This window comes from Chelonoidis abingdonii, chromosome 2 (assembly GCF_003597395.2).
Source record: "Chelonoidis abingdonii isolate Lonesome George chromosome 2, CheloAbing_2.0, whole genome shotgun sequence".
In the NCBI taxonomy this organism is placed as follows: Eukaryota; Metazoa; Chordata; order Testudines; family Testudinidae; genus Chelonoidis; species Chelonoidis abingdonii.
The window spans coordinates 609,808-628,597 of NC_133770.1; the positions used below are offsets into that span (position 1 = coordinate 609,808).

Sequence of the window (18,790 nt, forward strand, 5' to 3'; positions counted from 1 at the left end):
AGCCCCTCCTCTCTGCTCAGCTCCTTTCCCGGGCCAGGAGGTCACCTGATCCCTTTGTCTCCAACACCTTCAGCTGGCACCTTTGCAGAGGAGGGGCCCAGGCCATCAGTTGCTAGGAGACAGAGTGCCAGGTATTTAGGTGCACTGGCCCCTTCCTCTGCAGCAATCACACACCCTTATCCCACCACCTAGATACCTAAGAACTGCAGAGGGGACACTGAGGCACCAACACAGTATTCAGAGAAAACATTAAGAACAGTCCTAGTTCGTCACAGGGGCATCGACCCCTTCGGGGGTGAGGAGGCCCGGGAGGTCCAGAGCACGTGGACTCCCTGAGGTGGCCCACGGCAGAAACAGACGTGCTAAGGCTCAGAGAGGTGCGGCTCCAGGAGGTGGAGGGGCCTGATCCCGGGAGAGAGTGGACCCCCGAGAAGGGCTGTCGCACTGAAAGGGGCACCCCCCACGGACCGCACAGGGCCAAGAGTGGGCACGATCTATGAGTCCATGACAGGGGGACTCTGCAGTGTTGGGGTGGGCGGCTCTCCCATGTCCAGGGAACCCTGTGGTGTTGGGGTGGGTGGCTCCCCCATGTCTTGGGGGATCCTGTGGTATCAGAGTGGGCAGCTCCCCCATATTCATGGGGACCTTGCGGTAACAGGGTGGGTGGCTCCCTATGTCTAGGGGGACCCTGCAGTATCGGGGTGGGCGGCAACCCCAGGTTGGGGAGATACCTGTGGTATTGGGGTGCCCGGGAAGATACCTGCAGTATTAGGGTGCGCTGCTCCCCCATGTCTGGGGGAACCCTGTGGTATCATGGTGGACAGCTCCCCCATGCCCAGGGAGACCCTGTGGTATCAGGGGGCAGCTCCCTCATGTCCGGGGAGACCCTGCGGTATCGGGGGGCAGCTCCCCCATATCCAGGGGCACCCTGCGGTATCAGGGGGCAGCTCCCTCATGTCCGGGGAGACCCTGCGGTATCAGGGGGCAGCTCCCCTATGTCTGGGAAGACCCTGCGGTATCAGGGGGCAGCTCCCCCATGTCCGGGGAAACCCTGCGGTATCAGGGAGCAACTACCCTATGTCCGAGGAGACCCTGCGGTATCGGGGGGCAGCTCCCCTATGTCCGGGGGGGGACCTGCGGTATTGGGAGCAGCTCCGCCATGTCTGGGGGGGACCCTGCGGTATCGGGGACAGTTCCCCCATATCTGGGGGGACCCTGCGGTATCGGGGGGCAGATCCCCCATATCCGGGGGGACCCTGCGGTATCAGGGGGCAGCTCCCCCATGTTGGGGGGGGACCTGCAGTATCGGGGACAGTTCCCCCATATCCAGGGGGACCCTGCGGTATCAGGGGGAAGCTCCCCCGTGTCCGGAGGGACCCTGCCATATTAGGGGGCAGCTCCCCCATATCCGGGGGGACGCTGCGGTATCAGGGGGCAGCTTCCCCATGTCTGGGGGACCCTGCGGTATCAGGGGGCAGGTCCCCCATGGCCAGGAGGGACCCTGCGGTATTGGTGGGCAGCTCCCCCTTGTCAGCGGGGGACCCTGTGGTATCAGGTGGCAGCTCCCTCATGTTGGGGGGGGGGGACCCTGCAGTATCAGGTGGCAGATCCCCCATATCCAGAGGGACCCTGCAGTATCAGGGGCAGCTTCCTCATGTCCAGGAGGGACCCTGTGGTATTGGTGGGCAGCTCCCCCTTGTCAGCGGGGGACCCTGTGGTATCAGGTGGCAGCAGCCTCATGTCGGGGGAGGGGGGACCCTGCGGTATCAGGGGGCAGCTCCCCCATGTCCGGGGAGACCCTGCGGTATCAGGGGGCAGCTCCCCCATGTCGGGGGGGGACCCTGCGGTATCGGGGGGCAGCTCCCCCATATCCGGGGGGACCCTGCGGTATCAGGGGGAAGCTCCCCCATGTCCGGAGGGACCCTGCGGTATCAGGGGGCAGATCCCCCATGTCCAGGAGGGACCCTGCGGTATCGGTGGGCAGCTCCCCCATGTCGGAGGGGGGATCCTGCGGTATCGATGGGCAGTACCCCCATGTTGGGGGGGACCCTGCGGTATCGGGGGGCAGCTCCCCTGTGTCGGGTGGGGGAACCCTGCGGTATCGATGGGCAGTACCCTCATGTTGGGGGGGGACCCTGCGGTATCGGGTGGCAGCTCCCTCATGTCCAGGGAGAGCCTCTGGTATCAGGGGGCAGCTTCCCCATGTCCAGGAGGAACCCTGCGGTATTGGTGGGCAGCTCCCCCTTGTCGGGGGGACACCCTGTGGTATCAGGTGGCAACTCCCCCATGTCAGGGGGGACCTGCGGTATTGGGGGCAAATCCTCCATGTCGGGGAGGACCCTGCAGTATCAGGGGGCAGCTCCCCCATGTCCGGGGAGACCCTGAAATATCAGGAGCAGCTCCCCCATGTCCAGGGGGACCTGTGGTATCGGGGGCAGCTCCCCCTTACAGGGCAGGGCACGGAGGGGCTCCACGGTGGGACGGGGCCCTGTGTGGCTGTGGGTGCCATGGCCGGCCTGGCTCTCACTCGCCGGCTGCTCTGGAGCGAGAGGAGCGTGGGAGCTGGCCCAGCTCTGCTCAGTGTCCGATGGGGGCGGGGGAGCGCAAGCACATTAATGCTCAGAGCTGCGCCCTTCCGCTCCCGTCGCCTGCGCTGCCCCATCAGCAGTAACAGTCTGATTAATTCGCTTCCAGCAGGGAGCTGATGGGGCCAATGATGGAGCCGCTGCATCAGGCGCGCTGAAATTGATAGTTTTTCACAGTTACAAATGAGGAGCCTCCTCAGCTACAAATGGCGCCCGCACAGTCGGACTCCGGTAATGATCATAAAGAGGCTCTCTTTAAACTGCGAAAGCCCCTGGGACGGAGCGGGGGGGCGGCTGCCGCGCTAATGAGAACGACAAGGGGGCGAGCAGGCATGGAAATGGCTCCTCCACTCTTGATGTGCATTTAACTGCTTTTTTAGTGCGGCAGCAGCGCCAGGAAGGAAGGAGTGATGGATGCAGCACAAAGGCATTTATTTTCCAATTCGGCAAAGTGGCTACTTTGGGAAATGTATGAATTATTTTAATTCACTCAACTGTCCTGAACCATCGAGCGGGGGGGAGGGAGAGTACACAGCCAGTATGTATGAGAAACAGGTCTTCCTCCGACTCACTTCACTCTCCCCAAACCTGGGGCAGTGGGGGTCTGGGGGGCAGGAAGGAGAGGGGGACAGGGAGGAGAGAAGACAGGGGGAAGAGACCAAACGCAGAGAGAACGGCGCTGGCAGCGTGGGGTAGGCAGAGGGAGCAAGGGGCATCCTCTGCAGAGGGAGCAGCTGCAGTTTCTGTGCGCTTGGCTCCCCAGCACAGACAGGCGACCGGCCCCAACGCAGTGCCCACCTCCACACAGTGTCTGCTCCTAAAAGCGTTGGCAGGGTGCTCGGTACCACGCTGCCGACAGAGCACAGCTCCTGCAGGTGGCCCGCACGCCCCTCTCGCCCGCAGCAGCTGAGCGACGCAGGTGAAGGAGAGGACCGAAGGGTACTCACGGGGGTTGGGACAGCTGCCGGGGATCACCACAGCCTCGTTCCACTGGTCTGCACTGGAGACAGAGTAGGAGCGCTGGTGCACGCTGTCCGGCTTCGAGCTGAAGCCCACCAAGTTGATGGAGCGTTCGGAGTGCAGGGAAGTGCTGCTGGTCGAGTGAGGGGCACCTGCAAGACAGGCACAAGCTCAGCACCAGGCTGCCCTAATGGCACAGAAAAGTGAGTCAGACGCCCATTTGCCAGCTGGGCCCCACAACACATCCCAGCCAGACACCCCAAAACATTCCCCCCAGCCAACATGTCCAAGCCGGGCCCCACGACACGTCCCCCACAACCAACATGTCCCAGGCGGGCCTCACAACACATCCCCCACAGCCACCACATCCCAGATGGGCCCCATGACACATCCTAGCCAGACACCCCAAAACATTCCCCCCAACCAACATATCCCAGCCGGGCCCCACAACACGTCCCCCACAACCAACATGTCCCAGCCGGGCCCCACAACACGTCCCCCACAACCAACATGTCCCAGGCGGGCCTCACAACACATCCCCCACAGCCACCACATCCCAGATGGGCCCCATGACACATCCCTCCCCAGCCAACAGTTCCTAGCTGGGCCCCACAACATGCCCTCACCCCAACCAACACATCCCAAGACATCCCCCTCAGCCAACATGTCCCAGCCAGGCCCCACGACACGTCCCCACTCAACACATCCCAGCAGAACAACAGGCTTCAGAGAAGGGCAACACCCCCTTGAAGAGAGATTGACACGACTGGGATTGTTAGCTCAGAGAGCGGACGTGAGACAAGCCTATAAAATAATGACCAGCCGAGAGATGGGCGAGTTTTCTCCCTGATTCACAACCCAAGGACAAGGGGACGTGCCATGACATTCAATGGTGGGAAACAAAACCGCGAACAGGAAATACGTCTTCAAACAATGCTACAAGAAGTCACTGACACTAGGAATTTAGCAAGCTTCACGGAGAGATGGGATGTTTCTACTGATCACACCAATATCCAGAGTTCAGTAAATACTAAACGTGGCTTTGGAAGGGAGCCAAAATCTCCTATTTCAGGGCTTTAAGCCAGGGCTACTAAGGGTGGGGCAGACTGCCCCGGGAGAGATTAGCCCACATCTGCCCACTGCAGGGTGCTTCCAATTTCCCCAGAAGCATTTGGGGCTAGCCCTGGATATTGGATGCAGGAAGGGGAAGACCAGAAATGACCAGGCTAACGGGTTCCCAAGCTGCCGGCAGGAGAGGCTCTGGTCAGCTGCACTCCCTGCTGGGGAGGGGTCTCAGGGAAGCCATAGAATCATAGAATATCAGCGTTGGAAGGGACCTCAGGAGGTACCTAGTCCAACCCCCTGCTCAAAGCAGGACCAACCCCAACTAAATCATCCCAGCCAGGGCTTTGTCAAGCCGGGCCTTAAAAACCTCTAAGGAAGAAGTTTCCACCACCTCCCTAGGGAACCCATTCCAGTGCTTCACCACCCTCCTAGGGAAATAGTGTTTCCTGATATCCAACCTAAACCTCCCTCCTCCCCTGGCAAGGACTGGTGAACGCTGAGGTGGTTTAAAGCTACCTTTTCCACCCTGTTCCTTTCTGGTCCTGGGCTGAGGCCTCCACTGTCAGAGTGCAGCCTTGAGTTCACAGGCTTCCCCTCCGTTCACCATAACCCACTGGGTGGGGCCCAATCCACTGCCACCTGGCTCTGCACAACTAGGGACAGCTCCTCTCAAGAACCTGCGCACAGCAGCTCCCACAATTGCTGGGGCTGGGGGCTGTGTTCAGAGAGCTAGGCAGCCTGCCCTGGAGCCAGAGCCTGTCTCATCCCAGGTCGAGCTCTCAGAGGGGCTGAGAACAGCTGAGCCATCCTGGGTTCAGCAGTCACTGGGCTTCAAAAGGCCAAAGCTCCTGGGAGACGAGGCATCTCCCAGTCGCTGCCTGACATTTCCCCATTTTCAGAGGTGTCCCTTGAAAGCGTCTCTCTGTCACCATCAGAATTCGGTCCAATAAAAGATATCCCCTCCCCCACCTCATCTCTCTAATTCTCAGAAGGGTCAGTAAGTAGCAGCAGACAGTTCTTGGGCAAGGAAAGCTAGGTGGGGTGGCATGAACACACCTCTGGGGCTCACAATTTAAGAAGAATGTTGACAAATTTCATAGGGCTCCGAGAAGAGTCACAAGAATGATTACAACACCATGACCCCCTTCTGACAACAAAAATTACTACAGGACCCCAGGAGGAGGGACTGAAGCCTGAGCCCACCTGAGCTCCGCTGCCCTAGGAGCAGGGGGGTGGCCAAAGCCGAAGCCCAATGGCTTCAGCCCCAGACAGGGGGACTGTAACCTGAGTCCCACAGCCTTGGGCTTTGGCCCTGGGCCCCAGCAAGTCTAATCCTGGCTCTGGCAACCCTATTAAAACAGGGTCCCGACCCACAGTTTGAGAACCGCTGGATTACAGGATTGGAAAACCTGCCTCATGATAAGAGCCGCCTGGTGCTCACAGATTCATTGTGATCATCTAGTCTAAACTTCTCTAGAGCACAGGCCCTAGAACTGCCCTGAATTAAACTCAATCTAGCTTAACAAAGACTCAACAAATTCTGTCTCTTGGCAGGGAGTCAGACTAGATCAGTGTTTCTCAGCCTTTGATACCAGGGACAGGCTTGCTGCCTTCCTACGTGTCAGGAAGATCTCGGGGACCGGCACAGGTCCACAGAGGGGTCATTGAGAAACACTGGACTAGATGACCCTGGCGGTCCCTTCTAACCCTGTGGTTCTCTGACTCCATGAAGGAGAAACTTGGGGGTGAGCTGATCACAGTCTGTAAGTACCTACACGAGGAACAAATACGTGTTCAGTCCAGCAGACAAAGGCCTAACACCATCCAGTGGCTGGAAGCTGAAGCTGGACAAATTCAGAGTGGAAATAAGGGGGAAGTTTTAACTGAGAATCATTAACCACTGAACCATCTTCCTAAGGGCTGTGGTGGATTTTCCATCCCTGGCAACGTTCACATCAGGCTGGGATGTATTTCTATACGACGCGCTCTTGTCCAAACAGGAATTCATGCAGGGAAGTCCTGCAGCCGGTGTTACGGAGGCGGGCAGAGTACCTGATCAGAGTGGCTCCTTCTGGCATTATAACGTAGAAGAGCACATGTTGAGGCTCTGCTCCTCGAGAGACAGCCGCTGCCAGGAGAGTGCCAAGGGGGTCCTGCCGCCAGGACCGGGGGTGGAGACTCAGTACATCTACACTGCAACAGAACACCCACAGCTGGCCCAGGTCAGCAGACTCGGGCTTGTGGGGCTATGAAACTGCTGTGTCAGCATTCGGGGGGAGGGTCACAGAGCCTGGGCTCCAGCCCGAGCCCAAACATCTACACTGCCATTGTATAGCCCTGACATGGGCGAGCGGCAGTGTTTCACTGCAGTGCAGACGTACCTGGGAGGGGGAGCCTTTGGGGGCAGCAGAAGTGCCTGTTCTTATGCTTCTTCTCTTTTCTATAAGCCACGAGCCCCCCAAAATCTGGGAACCAAACCCTGACCTGCGAGCTCCATCTGCTCCCTAGGCCAAGGCTCAATACATACAACCTTCCGAGGTCCCTTCCAACCCTGATATTCTATGATTCTCTGATCCTCTGCTTGAGCCCTACGAGCTGTTGTGTGTTCCTCACTCGAGGCCCTGCGCTCTGGCCAGGGTCCCATGCCATCTGCGATCCCACGGCCACAGGACTGGCTGCAGCATCCAAGCTGCCATTTGTCAAATCCCATTTCCAATCCTTTGCGGATCCAAAGGAAACCTTGGAAACATGGCCCAAGTGTTTGCAGACAGCCTGAAACTGCAGCTCGGAGCGGCCTGGCCTGCCCCAGCTCCAAATGCAGGGATGCCGGGACAGCAGGACGTTCAGCAAATCCAGCGTCCAAGGATTGCAGCATGTTTACTTCATTCAAAAACCAATGTTCATTTAGATGAAGTGGCCGCAGAACTCCCTGTCTGCCACCCTGAGCACATAGGTCAGGGAACTACCCACAAACCTTGCCTGTGACGGCTGCCTGCCCACGCCAGCTGCAGCCGTGGTGCCCCTAGGGCCAGTGCTCCCGTCTGACCCACTCCACAGCCTCACTGTGCCAGTGCCGCTGTTCCGGGAGCCCTGCCCCCTGCGATACGTGCACAGTGAGTGATCGGCCTGGCTGCTGCGCGCTCCCCCTCCCCTTCCCTCCCCTCATTCAGCGCCACAGAAACACGTGTAAAACCATGACACTGACTTTGCCTCTAATTAGCCCTTAATTTACAAGACACACTTGGAAGGGTAATTAGCTGGCACTCAGCTCCTGACGGCAGCATCCATCTCCACTCCTTCCCCTTGGGGGAGGGGACCTGCTGGTGGTAGGAGCAGGGAGGATTCTATTTCCCTGTGGGCTGGGGACATGCTCAGAGGGGAGCCTGCCTTCCCCACGACACAGAGCAGTTCCTCACACAGCTCCAAGACCCTCCTCTCCCCAGACACAGCCAGACCCCAGCAGAGTGCCTGAGAGGAACCTCCCCAGACACAGCCCCCACTAGTGGGCCTGGGGACTCGAGATTAGCTCCCCACCATGCAGTCCCCAGCAGCAGGTCTCCAGTGCCTGAGCTGAGAGCCCCTGCCACCCCACTCCAGGGCAGCGTGTCTGTGATTGCCAGCCCCCTAAGCAGACAGGAAGTCAAAAGCTTCCGGGGCAGAGATTTGCTGCAAATCAAACACCAGGTATTTCGTTTCATTATTAATTGTTCTGTGCTTATTCCAGAGTCTGTAACTGGCTCTGCACTCAGCCCATGCTGCCAGTTACTCACCCATTCCCTGTGGCCATGTATCTAGTCCCCTCTAGGTGGGTAGGCACCAGTGCACTTGAGACAGTGTGGAAAACACCCCCCACACCCACGCACGGACAATACAGCTCACAGAACCACAGTCAATGTACACCGTAACTATTTCTTCTCCTCTGAGTGACGTCTGTACACAGACGTTCCATTGCTGGCGGTTCCCACACAACGACCCTCGCTGAAGAGGAGTACCAGGAGTCTAGCGGAACAGCGAATGTAGATGCTTCAACCGTGGCATAGTGTTGTGCGGATGGAAGACCAGCTGCCGCTTTACAAATGTCCATGAGTGGGAGATTTCTGAGAGCAGCTACTAAAGCAGACTGAGCTCTTGTCGAATGTGCTGTGCCTCCGAGGGGGATATTTACTGGCCAACTCACAGCAGAGCCTGCCACAAGATGAGATCCCAACAGAAATTCCTTGGGGTGAAACATCTTCATCTTTGACCTTCTCCCTCTGTGCTGTATGAAGTCGGGGAGATTTCCTAAAGTGTCCAGGCCTGTCCAAATACAAAGGAAGTGCTCTACATACATCCCAAAATGTAATTTTTCTCCATCTTTATTTGAGTGAGGTTTGTGGAAAAGTTCTGGCGGGTAAATGATTTGGTTCAAATACAATTCAGAAGCCACGTGAGGTAAGAACTGTGGGGTGGGTTCCAGGGTATCTTGACGGAAGGTGGTGTGCGGTGCCTGTAATTCTCCCACTCTTCTGCCCGAGGGTATTGCCGCAAAAGGACATTCTGATGGAGAGGCAAAACAAAGAGCAGGTAGCGAAGGTGAACCCACGAGACCTCGCAGAATTCCATTTCCGTCCCAGAGAGCCACAGGTTTCCTTATTGATTACCACAGGGTGAGAAAAAACGGACCCCCCCCCCCCACACACACACTTCTCTGGGCTGGGGGATCACTGAGACAGCCACCACATGGACTCCCAGGGAGCTGAGTGACAGGCCTGGGCTCTCTGACTCCAGGAGGGAGTGTAGCATGACTGGATCCCAGGAGCTGAGGGAGACAATTGATGCTGATAAGCCCATATTGAGAATCTCTCCCATTTTGCTAGCTAAGCAGATCTTGGGGAGTCCTACCTCCTATGTCTGAGCATAGTCCGCCCTTCTGAGGAACAAGCTGTCTCTGACAGAGCCAGCCAGTCAGCAACATGCTGTCAAGTGGCGAGTTGTGGGATATGGATCCAGGATCTGTATCTGCATCTGAATGAGAACGTTCAGAGGCAGTAGTAAGGTTATGGATGCCTGGACAGATATTTGGAGATCTGAAGACCAAAATTGCCTGGGCCAGGCTGGGGTTATCATAATTAATTCGGCTGCTGCCTGTCACGGAGTCCCCGGGCGATGCTCTGGAACTGATCCCCACCAAGCCAGGCAGGACTTTGGGGAGCCTCCTCTCCCTCGGAGCAGACTTGTTCAGGGCAAGAAGCTCACACGTCTTCACCTCCTGGGTCTCTCCTTGGAGCATTCAGCATCCTCTGCCCCTCCGTGTGCTTCCCACAGCGAGCCCACCCAGGCGGGGTCCTGGGGAAGCCACAGGGTTCTGCACCCCCACTTTGCAGTCAGATGTGACTCTTAGCCAGTAAAACAGAGGTTTATTCGATGACAGGAACAGGGTCTAAAACAGAGCTTGTAGATACAGCGAACCAGACCCCTCGGCCGGGTCCATTCTGGGGGGCAGTGAGCCAGACCCCTAGGTCTGCACTTCACTCCTTATCCCCAGGTAGCTCCAGACTAACCAACCCCTCCAGCCCCTCCTCTCTGCTCAGCTCCTTTCCCGGGCCAGGAGGTCACCTGATCCCTTTGTCTCCAACACCTTCAGCTGGCACCTTTGCAGAGGAGGGGCCCAGGCCATCAGTTGCTAGGAGACAGAGTGCCAGGCATTTAGGTGCACTGGCCCTTTGCTCTGCAGCAATCACACACCCTTATCCCACCACCTAGATACTTAAGAACTGCCTAGGGGACACTGAGGCACCAACACAGTGTTCAGAGCAAACATTAAGAACAGTCCCAGTTCGTCACACTGCCTGCTTGAGCTTCCTGAGTGTTCGTGCTATGAGTGGAGCTGGGGGACAGGCACACTAAGTAGGCCCAAGGACCATGAGATTAGAAATAGGTCAGAGATGGATCCTGAGCTCTGTCACCCTCTCGGGCAGAATTGATGACATTTCCTGTTCCTCCTGCTGGTAGAGGGGGAAACACTTCTTTAAGAAGATAGACTGAATCCCCCCTTCCCTTCCTGGTCAGTCATGACTACTCAGGCTGCCTGCCAGGGAACTGCAGTCCCTGCAAGGTGAACAGGTGTCAGGGAGCTGTCATGAAGTCCACCAACATTCCACAGTGGGAGCAGGACCCTGATTTATCTTGCCGGTTTAGGTAAAACATGACGGTCATGCAGTCTGTCATCACTGAACAGAGAGGCCTTTGGGCTCTGCCTGAAAGACCTTGCAACTCAAGTAGGTTTATGGAGAGAGACATTTCTTGAGGGAACCACGCAGCCTGAGTCTTCAGGTTGTCTCTAGGCAGTCTGCATCCCAAGGAAGATACGTGTGTGTCACTGGCCCCCAACAGACGGGGAGGAGAACAGGAAACCCCTCTGCAAACTTTAGCTGGGTCCATTTCAATGACTGCAGGACCTTTGGTTGAACATGCACCTGCCTGTGCAGGTGATGTTTGACAGGTTAATGCACTGACCGAGCCCAGCTCTGTAAGCAACGCAGGTGAGGGCTGGTAGGGTGATGCACAAAGCTGCAGAAGGCCAAGGCATGATCTTACTAAAGTCCTGGTGCTGGCACGTGAGTGGGCACAGAGAGGGAAGAGTGGTTGAAATCTTTCTGTTGTGGAGTCTAGAATGGTCCCAATAGACTCTCTTGTCCGGGCTGGGGGTCAATACTGTTTTTTCTTTGTTTATTACCAGTCCCAAGTGTGCGAACAGAAGAATTTGATAAATGCTGTTTTTTGTTCCTGTTGCCACAAGCTTCTGCAAACCAGCCAGTCGTCCAGATAAGGGAACACCTGGATTCCCATCCTTCTGCTGTAGGCTGCTACTACAGCAAAGCATCTATTGATAGTGTCCTCTCCACCCACAAACCTCAACTATCTTCTGTGTGACAGATAGGTCACAATATGGAACTACGTGTCTTGAAGACCAAGAGCAGAGTACCAATCATTTGGATCTAGGGATAGTATGATAGTGACTAGAGACGCCATCCTGAACTTGATCCTTCTGCAGAACGAGCTCAACTGGCATAGTTCCAGGATAGGCCAAAGTCCTCCCTCCTTTTGGGGATGAGGAAGTACCTAGAATAAAACAACTTCCCCTTAAGAGAAGAAAGGACCTCTTCTATTGTTCTGAGAGCTAGAAGTGACTGGACTTCCTGAGCTAACGCTTTCATGAGAGGGGTCCCTGGTAAGGGTGATTGAGACTGAAATGTAACAGCATATCTCACCTCTACAATCCGGTCGGTGGTGAGAGTGCTCCAGAAATGGTAGAAATGGGACAGATTAGAATAGATAGAATAGGTAGTTCCTTCCAGAACCATTGGTGAACTGCTCCTATGAGAGCAGTCAAACCTGCTGCCTCAAAGATCCAGGAGGCAGGTGAGATGAACCGGCAGCAGGTGAAGAGGATTTCTGCCTAAGAAACATCTGCTGTTTCTTGATAGATTTGTTTGCTTGTATAAGCAACATGCCTCTGGTCAGGCTGTGGCTTGTACAGTTTACATGTGGGAGCAGCCAGAGGCCTGAAGGTTCCCTAAAATCGCTGAGTAAGTGCAATGCCTCATCTGCCTACTTGCTAAACAGATGACACTCCTCAGTGGTTATTTATACCTTCTTACATGTCCCAGAGCAATTGAGCCATAAAGACCTGTGCATTGTAGTGGACATTATCCTAGATCCAGATGCTTTGTCTGCTGTGTCAAGGGCCACCAGAAGTGATGGTCTTGCGACCAGGTGACCCTCAGCTATCACAGCTCTGAGCTCGTCCCTCAAACTCTGTGACACATTTTCCAAAATATTTCAACACACAGTCCCAATTATTTCTCATATTTAGTCAGTATAGTTTGATAGTTTGAGATCCTCAGCTGTAAGCTGGATTTGGAGTAATCTTTCTGCTAGAGCGGTTGGGCTCTTCATGGGCTCTTCATCCGTTCACATAGATCTCTGTTGTCCCTGGCGAGATCCTTCATTGGCTAGTGCTACAATCAAAGAACCTGGTACAGGGTGGGCGAAGAATTGTTCGAAACCACTGAATGGTATTTGATAGCGTCAATCAACACCCTTTGATGTAATGGCCAAGGAAACCAGGGTTTGCCATAGTAATTTGGCTGGGCCTAACAAGCCCTTCTTTATAGGAAGGCCATTTATTTGGCATATGCAAGCCGGTCAAGCCAAGCCACAGTGTTTCTATCAACAAAGTTCAAGGCACAAAGACCTCCAGGAAGTTGAGTCATTTTGCAGTTCTCAACAATGTGTGTCATGGTTGGTGGCTGCCCACACAGACGTAGCGGCTGTCTCTAAAATGGCACCAAAATTCAGCAGCAGCACAAATTCTGTGTCTGGTACAAAACCGGTTCAGAAGGCTCCATTGCCTTTGCGGTAACTCAAATGTTGACGTTGATGTTTTGTAGGGTCAGAGATAAGATAATTATTTGTCACTTTCTCTATGGCCCATGAACCTCGTCATGTGTCTGCTACTGTAAATCCCTCGCCCTCCCTCAGAGGAAGACCAAACCACCTGGCACAGGGATGTGTGAAATGTCTCAGGGCTTGTGCTGGACCTGTGGCTGTCCTGGACCATCTTCACTGCTATTTCTAGAGTCAAGGCCACTCTCCTCATTAGGTCTTGGAAGGCCTTGTAATCACCAGGATCGGGTGCCGACAACTCAGGAATCACCATCCTGCTGGAGGAAGAGGAAGAAACCTGCACAGGAACAGGGTGCTCTGCAGCCTGCGCTTCCTCATCAGATGGTGAGACATTAATAAAAGGTTCCATCTACTGTGAAGGAGGAATATCCTTCCGTACTGGTTTAGGAGAGTAAGATCTTGGCCTAGATTAGGTAGTTGAAACCAATGGGACTGCCCCAAAGGCCCCAGTAGCTCCAGGGCCATTGGTATGTAAAAGGGGCCAGTGACCATGGAGAAAGCGACCGTGGTTCTCAGTTTCCGTTAGAGCCCTTATATCTCTGGTGGTAATTAGAGGCAGTCCTGGACTTTTGTATCCAGGTAGGAGGGCCAGAACAAAGTCAAATGAACTCTCTCTGTGTCCTCTTTCAGTCTTGAAGAGAAAAAGGAGTTTTCCTCATGAAGAGGTAGAGCTGTTTTTCATCCATAGATCCCACGGCCAGAAGGGACCATTGTGATCATGTAGCTTGACCTCCTGTATAACACAGGCCACAGACCTGCCCCAGAATAATTCCTAGACCAGATCTTTTATAAAAACTTCCAGTCCTGATTTAAAAATTATCCGTGATGGAGAATCCACCTCAACCCTTGGTAAATTGTTCCATGGTTAATTACCCTGCCTGGCAAAAATATATGCCTTATTTCCAGTCTGAATTTGTGTAGCTTCAACTTCCAGCCATTGGATCATGTTAGAGCTTTCTCTGCTGGACTGAAGAACCTGTTATCAAATATGTGCTCCCCAGGTAGATCCTGTGACAAAGTTCCTTCTCTACCTTGGTGGGTCCTGCGCTTATTGGCAGATTTGCTCGCCTCACAGATTCACCCTGTCGGTTGGGAAACAGCCCAGAGACCTTCCCCCTGGGAGAACCCACAGTCCAGGTCAATTCCTCCTGTATCTGATCAGGAGTTGGGAGGCTTGGGGGGAACCCGAGCCCACTCTCTACTCCGGGTTCCAGCCCAGAGCCCTGTGGACTGAAGCTGTCTAGAGTGCCTCTTGGTACAGCTGCGTGACAGCTACAACTCCCTGGGCAACTTCCCCATGGACTCCTCCCAACACCTTCTTCATCCTCACCACTGGACCTTCCTCCTGATGTCTGATAACACTTGTACTTCTCAGTCCTCCAGCAGGATGCCTACTCACTCTCAGCTCCTTGCGCCTCTTGCTCCCAGTTCCTCGCACACACTTCCTCTCCTCTGTCTCCCTGGCTCTCTTTGGCCTGACTGGAGTGAGCCCTTTTATAGCATCAGAGGGGCCTTAATCAGAGTCAGGTGCTTAACAGCCTCACCTGACTCTTAGCAGGTTAATTGGAGTCAGGTGTTCTCATTAGCCTGGAGCAGCCCCTGCTCTGGGCACTCAGGGAACAGAAACTGCTTCTCCAGTGGCCAGTATATCTCCTTTCTACTACTCTGCTGTTTCCAACTGGTCTGGGTCTATCACAATACTTATAGACTATGCTTTCTCTTTCAGTTAAACAGATTGAGCTCTGTAAGTCTGTCACCAGAAGGCGGGTTTTCCAATACTTTACTCATTCTTGTGGCTCTTCGCTGAACCATCTGCAATTTATCAACTTCCTTAAATTCTGCACACCAGAACTAGCCCCAGCATCCCAAGAATGGTGCCACAAGTGCCAAACACAGAGGTAAAGCAACCTTTTATCCCTACTTAAGAGTTTCCTGTTTATGCTCCACAGTGTCGCACTGGGAGCTCATGCTCAGCTGATTGTTCTTTTCCAGAGTCACTGCTGCCCAGGATAGCGTCTCCCAACCCACTCTTGCTGAACAGCCTGGAACCTGAAGAGCAAGCCCCTGATGGTACTGGCAATGACAAAGGTACCAGGGTCGGTACTGGGGGAAGCTCTTTGGTGGAGGCCAGTGAAGGAAACTCTGCTACTGGGGAGACAAGGAACTCAGAGCCGATACCGAGGCTGATGATAACCAAGGGCGGTACTGCATTATGGCTCTCAGTGGAACCTTTGACACTGCTGAAATTGGAACCGCTATTATCAGTACAGGACTGGTCTGTCCCAAGGCCATCGGCACCGGGTGACCAGAGTCAGCCAGTCTGGTCTCAGCATACGCACTCACGGAGCTCCGGGAGCTCTCTCTTTACCCTGTGTACCTTATGCTCCTTCCGTCTTCTGTTGCAAGGAAATTTCTGTGGCTCAGAAGGTATCACGATGGCCACAGCAGTCTGGTGCAGCAGGGGCAGTTCCCCTGGAGATGGCGTCTGATGTTTCTGCCCTGGGCAAATCAATGTCAGAGACTGGGTGCATGGACCTTTCTAGAAGCAGTGTTTTAAGGCAAGATTCTCTCACTTGCCAGGCCCTCTTTGAACATGAGTTACAAAAGGGATATTTGTCAGCAATGTTCCCCTTGCCCTGGGAAATGGGGCAGTTTAAATTATAGAATATCAGGCTTGGAAGGGACCTCAGGAAGTATCTAGTCCAACCCCCTGCTCAAAGCAGGACCAATCCCACATTCAACAGCATCCCTGCTTCACAAGACAGACAGTTCTTACATCCTGGGGATCTGTGCTCAATCCTGGCAACTGCAGGGCCACACAGTACCCCAGGAAAAGGAAACGTGTCCTCCCACAGACATGGGAATGCTGGGCAGTCCAAGGGCAGGACTAGGCTGTGCTCACAGCTCATCTCCTGATGGCTGGCAGGTCGGGGAGGATGAGGACGGAGTGCTGGTTCAGTTCCAAGGCTCTTAGGTCCACAACAAGGTGACTCATTATCTCCCCAGTGCAATGGAGCCAGAGCCTGTTGCTGAGCGGACGACCCAGCAATTCAGCCTGTAGGGGATCAATACCCTGGATATTTGAAAGCAGATGCAGCTGGAGTAGCCTCGCTGCTGACTTCCAACACCTTCAGGACCTATGTAAGTGAGCAGAGCTGGGTGAGAGGCGCCTGAAGGTGACCGTGTGCCTGGCGTGACCTGCTCGGTTCTGCTGCCAGCCACTCCTGCCTGTGCACGCCCAGTGGAATAGACCGGAGAATCTTTGGCTCTGTTACTGCACGAGGCCATCAGGATGTACCAGCCTGTCCCCCTGCCCTGGCTACACAGGTGCTATGCACAGGAGGCAGCTCCCTGCTTCTCCCTGTGCCAGACAGAAAAGCAGCTGGATTGACTGTTATTTCTATACGTTCAGCCATTGCCAGGCAGCATCTGAGACAAAGCTGGGACCTTTCACAGACCTTCAGTCTCTGTGAGGGGCCACCGCTGTGGGGAGGATGGAAAGACCCTGACTCCCTCCCATGGGAGGGTAAGACCTGACTATGACAAGATGTCACGTCATATCCCCATCTCCAGTCCCACAGATCAGACCCTAAGCATCTCCTCCTCTAAGCAGGATACTCCCATGGCTGTGGGAGCCAGGAGATCATAAACTGACACACACAAGCCATCCTTGCACAGACGCCAACCCGGAGCCAGCAGGAGCTCGTGCTGCCTGCTCTCAGACCCCACATCTCTCGGGAATGCTCAGGACCTGTATGCTCAAACGGTGTGGGACACCCCAGCACCACCGGACTCTTGCTGGCTCAATCACATACCCCGGCAGAGTAAGCTGGGCCAGCTGAACCAGGCTTCACCTCTGCAAATGGGTTTCAGCCTCAGGAAAGCACTGCCCGGGCCACACGGCTAACAGGAGCACCCAGCGAATGCGAACAAAACGAACTTCCAACAGGAGACTGAACTTCTTGCTTCGGGGCTTACGACTGTCTGACTCAGAGATTGGGAGACCTTCGGGGGAGGCAGGGCAGGGGCAGATTACGCCGCCTCTGCTACGGTAGGGCTCTTGCAGCTCCCTCTGAGGCTGCTGGCACTAGCCGCTGCCAGAGCCAGGCTCCTGGGCGCGCTGGGCGCGCTAGGCCTGGGTCTGCCCACGACAGATGGCTGTGGGGGAAAGATCCTGGACTGGGACTCCAGGGAACTAGATTCTCTCTGGCTCTGCCACAACCTTCCTTTGTAATGCTGGCAAGTCACTTACACCAAACGTTGCCCAGACACCACTCACGGTGTGTTGCTTATTTTCCGGATGCCCAACGTGCGGCACCCGAGGCCACATTTGCAGAAGAGCTTATTGCTCCCGACTGCAACCAAAGAAAGTAAGTATGGCCCACGGCCGCTGTGCCACAATGCACCATGCTCCTCTTTCCCACTTGTCCCCTCCTTGCTGGGCTCCCTCTCGCCCCACATCCCTCCTTTCCTCACTGCCTCCTTCTCTCTCCCTAGTTAGCCCTGCAGGGCACAGCTACTTTACTGTTCTAACAAGTAGAACGTGAATCAAGTCCCAGTAATTATCTCTAATTAGGGTTAGTGATTACAGCGCTGGGTCAGAGCAAATCAGCCTCTGGGTTTCCGTCAGGGAGGGAGGCGAGAGAGGAGGGGAGCAGATGCCAGCAGCTCCAGCACTTGAATTCCTCCGGGTCAGCACGCCCCTGTGCAGATTGCTAATGGCTTTGCCAGCAGGTACAGGGCAGGGGCTCAGTGTGGGGAATCTCCTGTGCCACAGAGTGAGAGTGTGACAAAGACAGAGCAAGAACATGGCCCCTGGGTACCCAGCCCCTCCCAGCGTGGGGAGGGTCTAGGGCCCGTGTGAGAGCAGGCCACCAATGGGTACTCAGAAAAACTGGGAAATAAATTAAAAAGTGGTAGTGAGGGTTTGTACCTGAGCAGAGTGACCCCTTGGAAGCTATTGCACAGTGGTGTGCAGCTGAGAGAGCACTCAGCGATGGGGGTAGGGAACCAAGGGACAATCAGCACAGACCTGAGAGGAGGGGCACAGGCTGTGGGGTCCAAGCAGCCGTGGGACAGGCAGGGCTGAGCCTCCAGGAAATCCAGACTCCAGCTCTGCCACCCCTGGCCAATGGTCACATGTCCCCAGAGTCTCCAGCCTGACATGTCCAGTTCAGAATGCGAAATGAGACTCTCACCACAGTAACCTATCTCTTAAATCAGATTCTGTACCACATGACTGGCAGATAGCTAATGTGAGGCTGCTTTTTAAAAAAAGACTCCAGAGGTGATCCAGGCAATTTCAGGCTGGTAAGCCTAACTTCAGTACCACACAAATTAGTTGAAACTATATTAAAAAACAGACTTATCAGACACATAGATGAACATGACATGTTGGGGCACAGCCAACATGGTTTCTATAAAGGGAAATCATGCCTCACCAATCTACTAGAATTCTTTGAGGGGGTCAACCAGCATGTGGACAAGAGTGATCCAGTGGATATAGTGTACTTGGACTTTCCGAAAGCCTTGAACAAGGTTCTTTCCTTAAGCAAAGTAAGCTGCCATGAGATAAGAGGGAAGGTCCTCTCATATCTCTCTGAGTAAATTTCTATGATGGTAATAGAAAGGTCATAAACTGCAATTAAGGTAAAATTAAATAGAAAGCCAAACGTTTAGACGGTAGCCTAAAATCAAATTACTACTGTTTTAGATACTCGATCTCTCTCGTT

General features: G+C 54.6%; 1 protein-coding gene across 1 annotated transcript in view; it reads right to left on the minus strand.

The window, feature by feature from the left end:
- AGAP3 (ArfGAP with GTPase domain, ankyrin repeat and PH domain 3) overlaps nt 1-18,790 on the minus strand; it is a 223,517-nt gene that overhangs the window by 30,949 nt on the left and 173,778 nt on the right. The window contains exon 12 of the mRNA XM_032796630.2: nt 3,533-3,697. Within this exon, the coding sequence (XP_032652521.2) occupies nt 3,533-3,697 (165 nt within the window). The remainder of the gene's footprint in view (nt 1-3,532; nt 3,698-18,790) is intronic.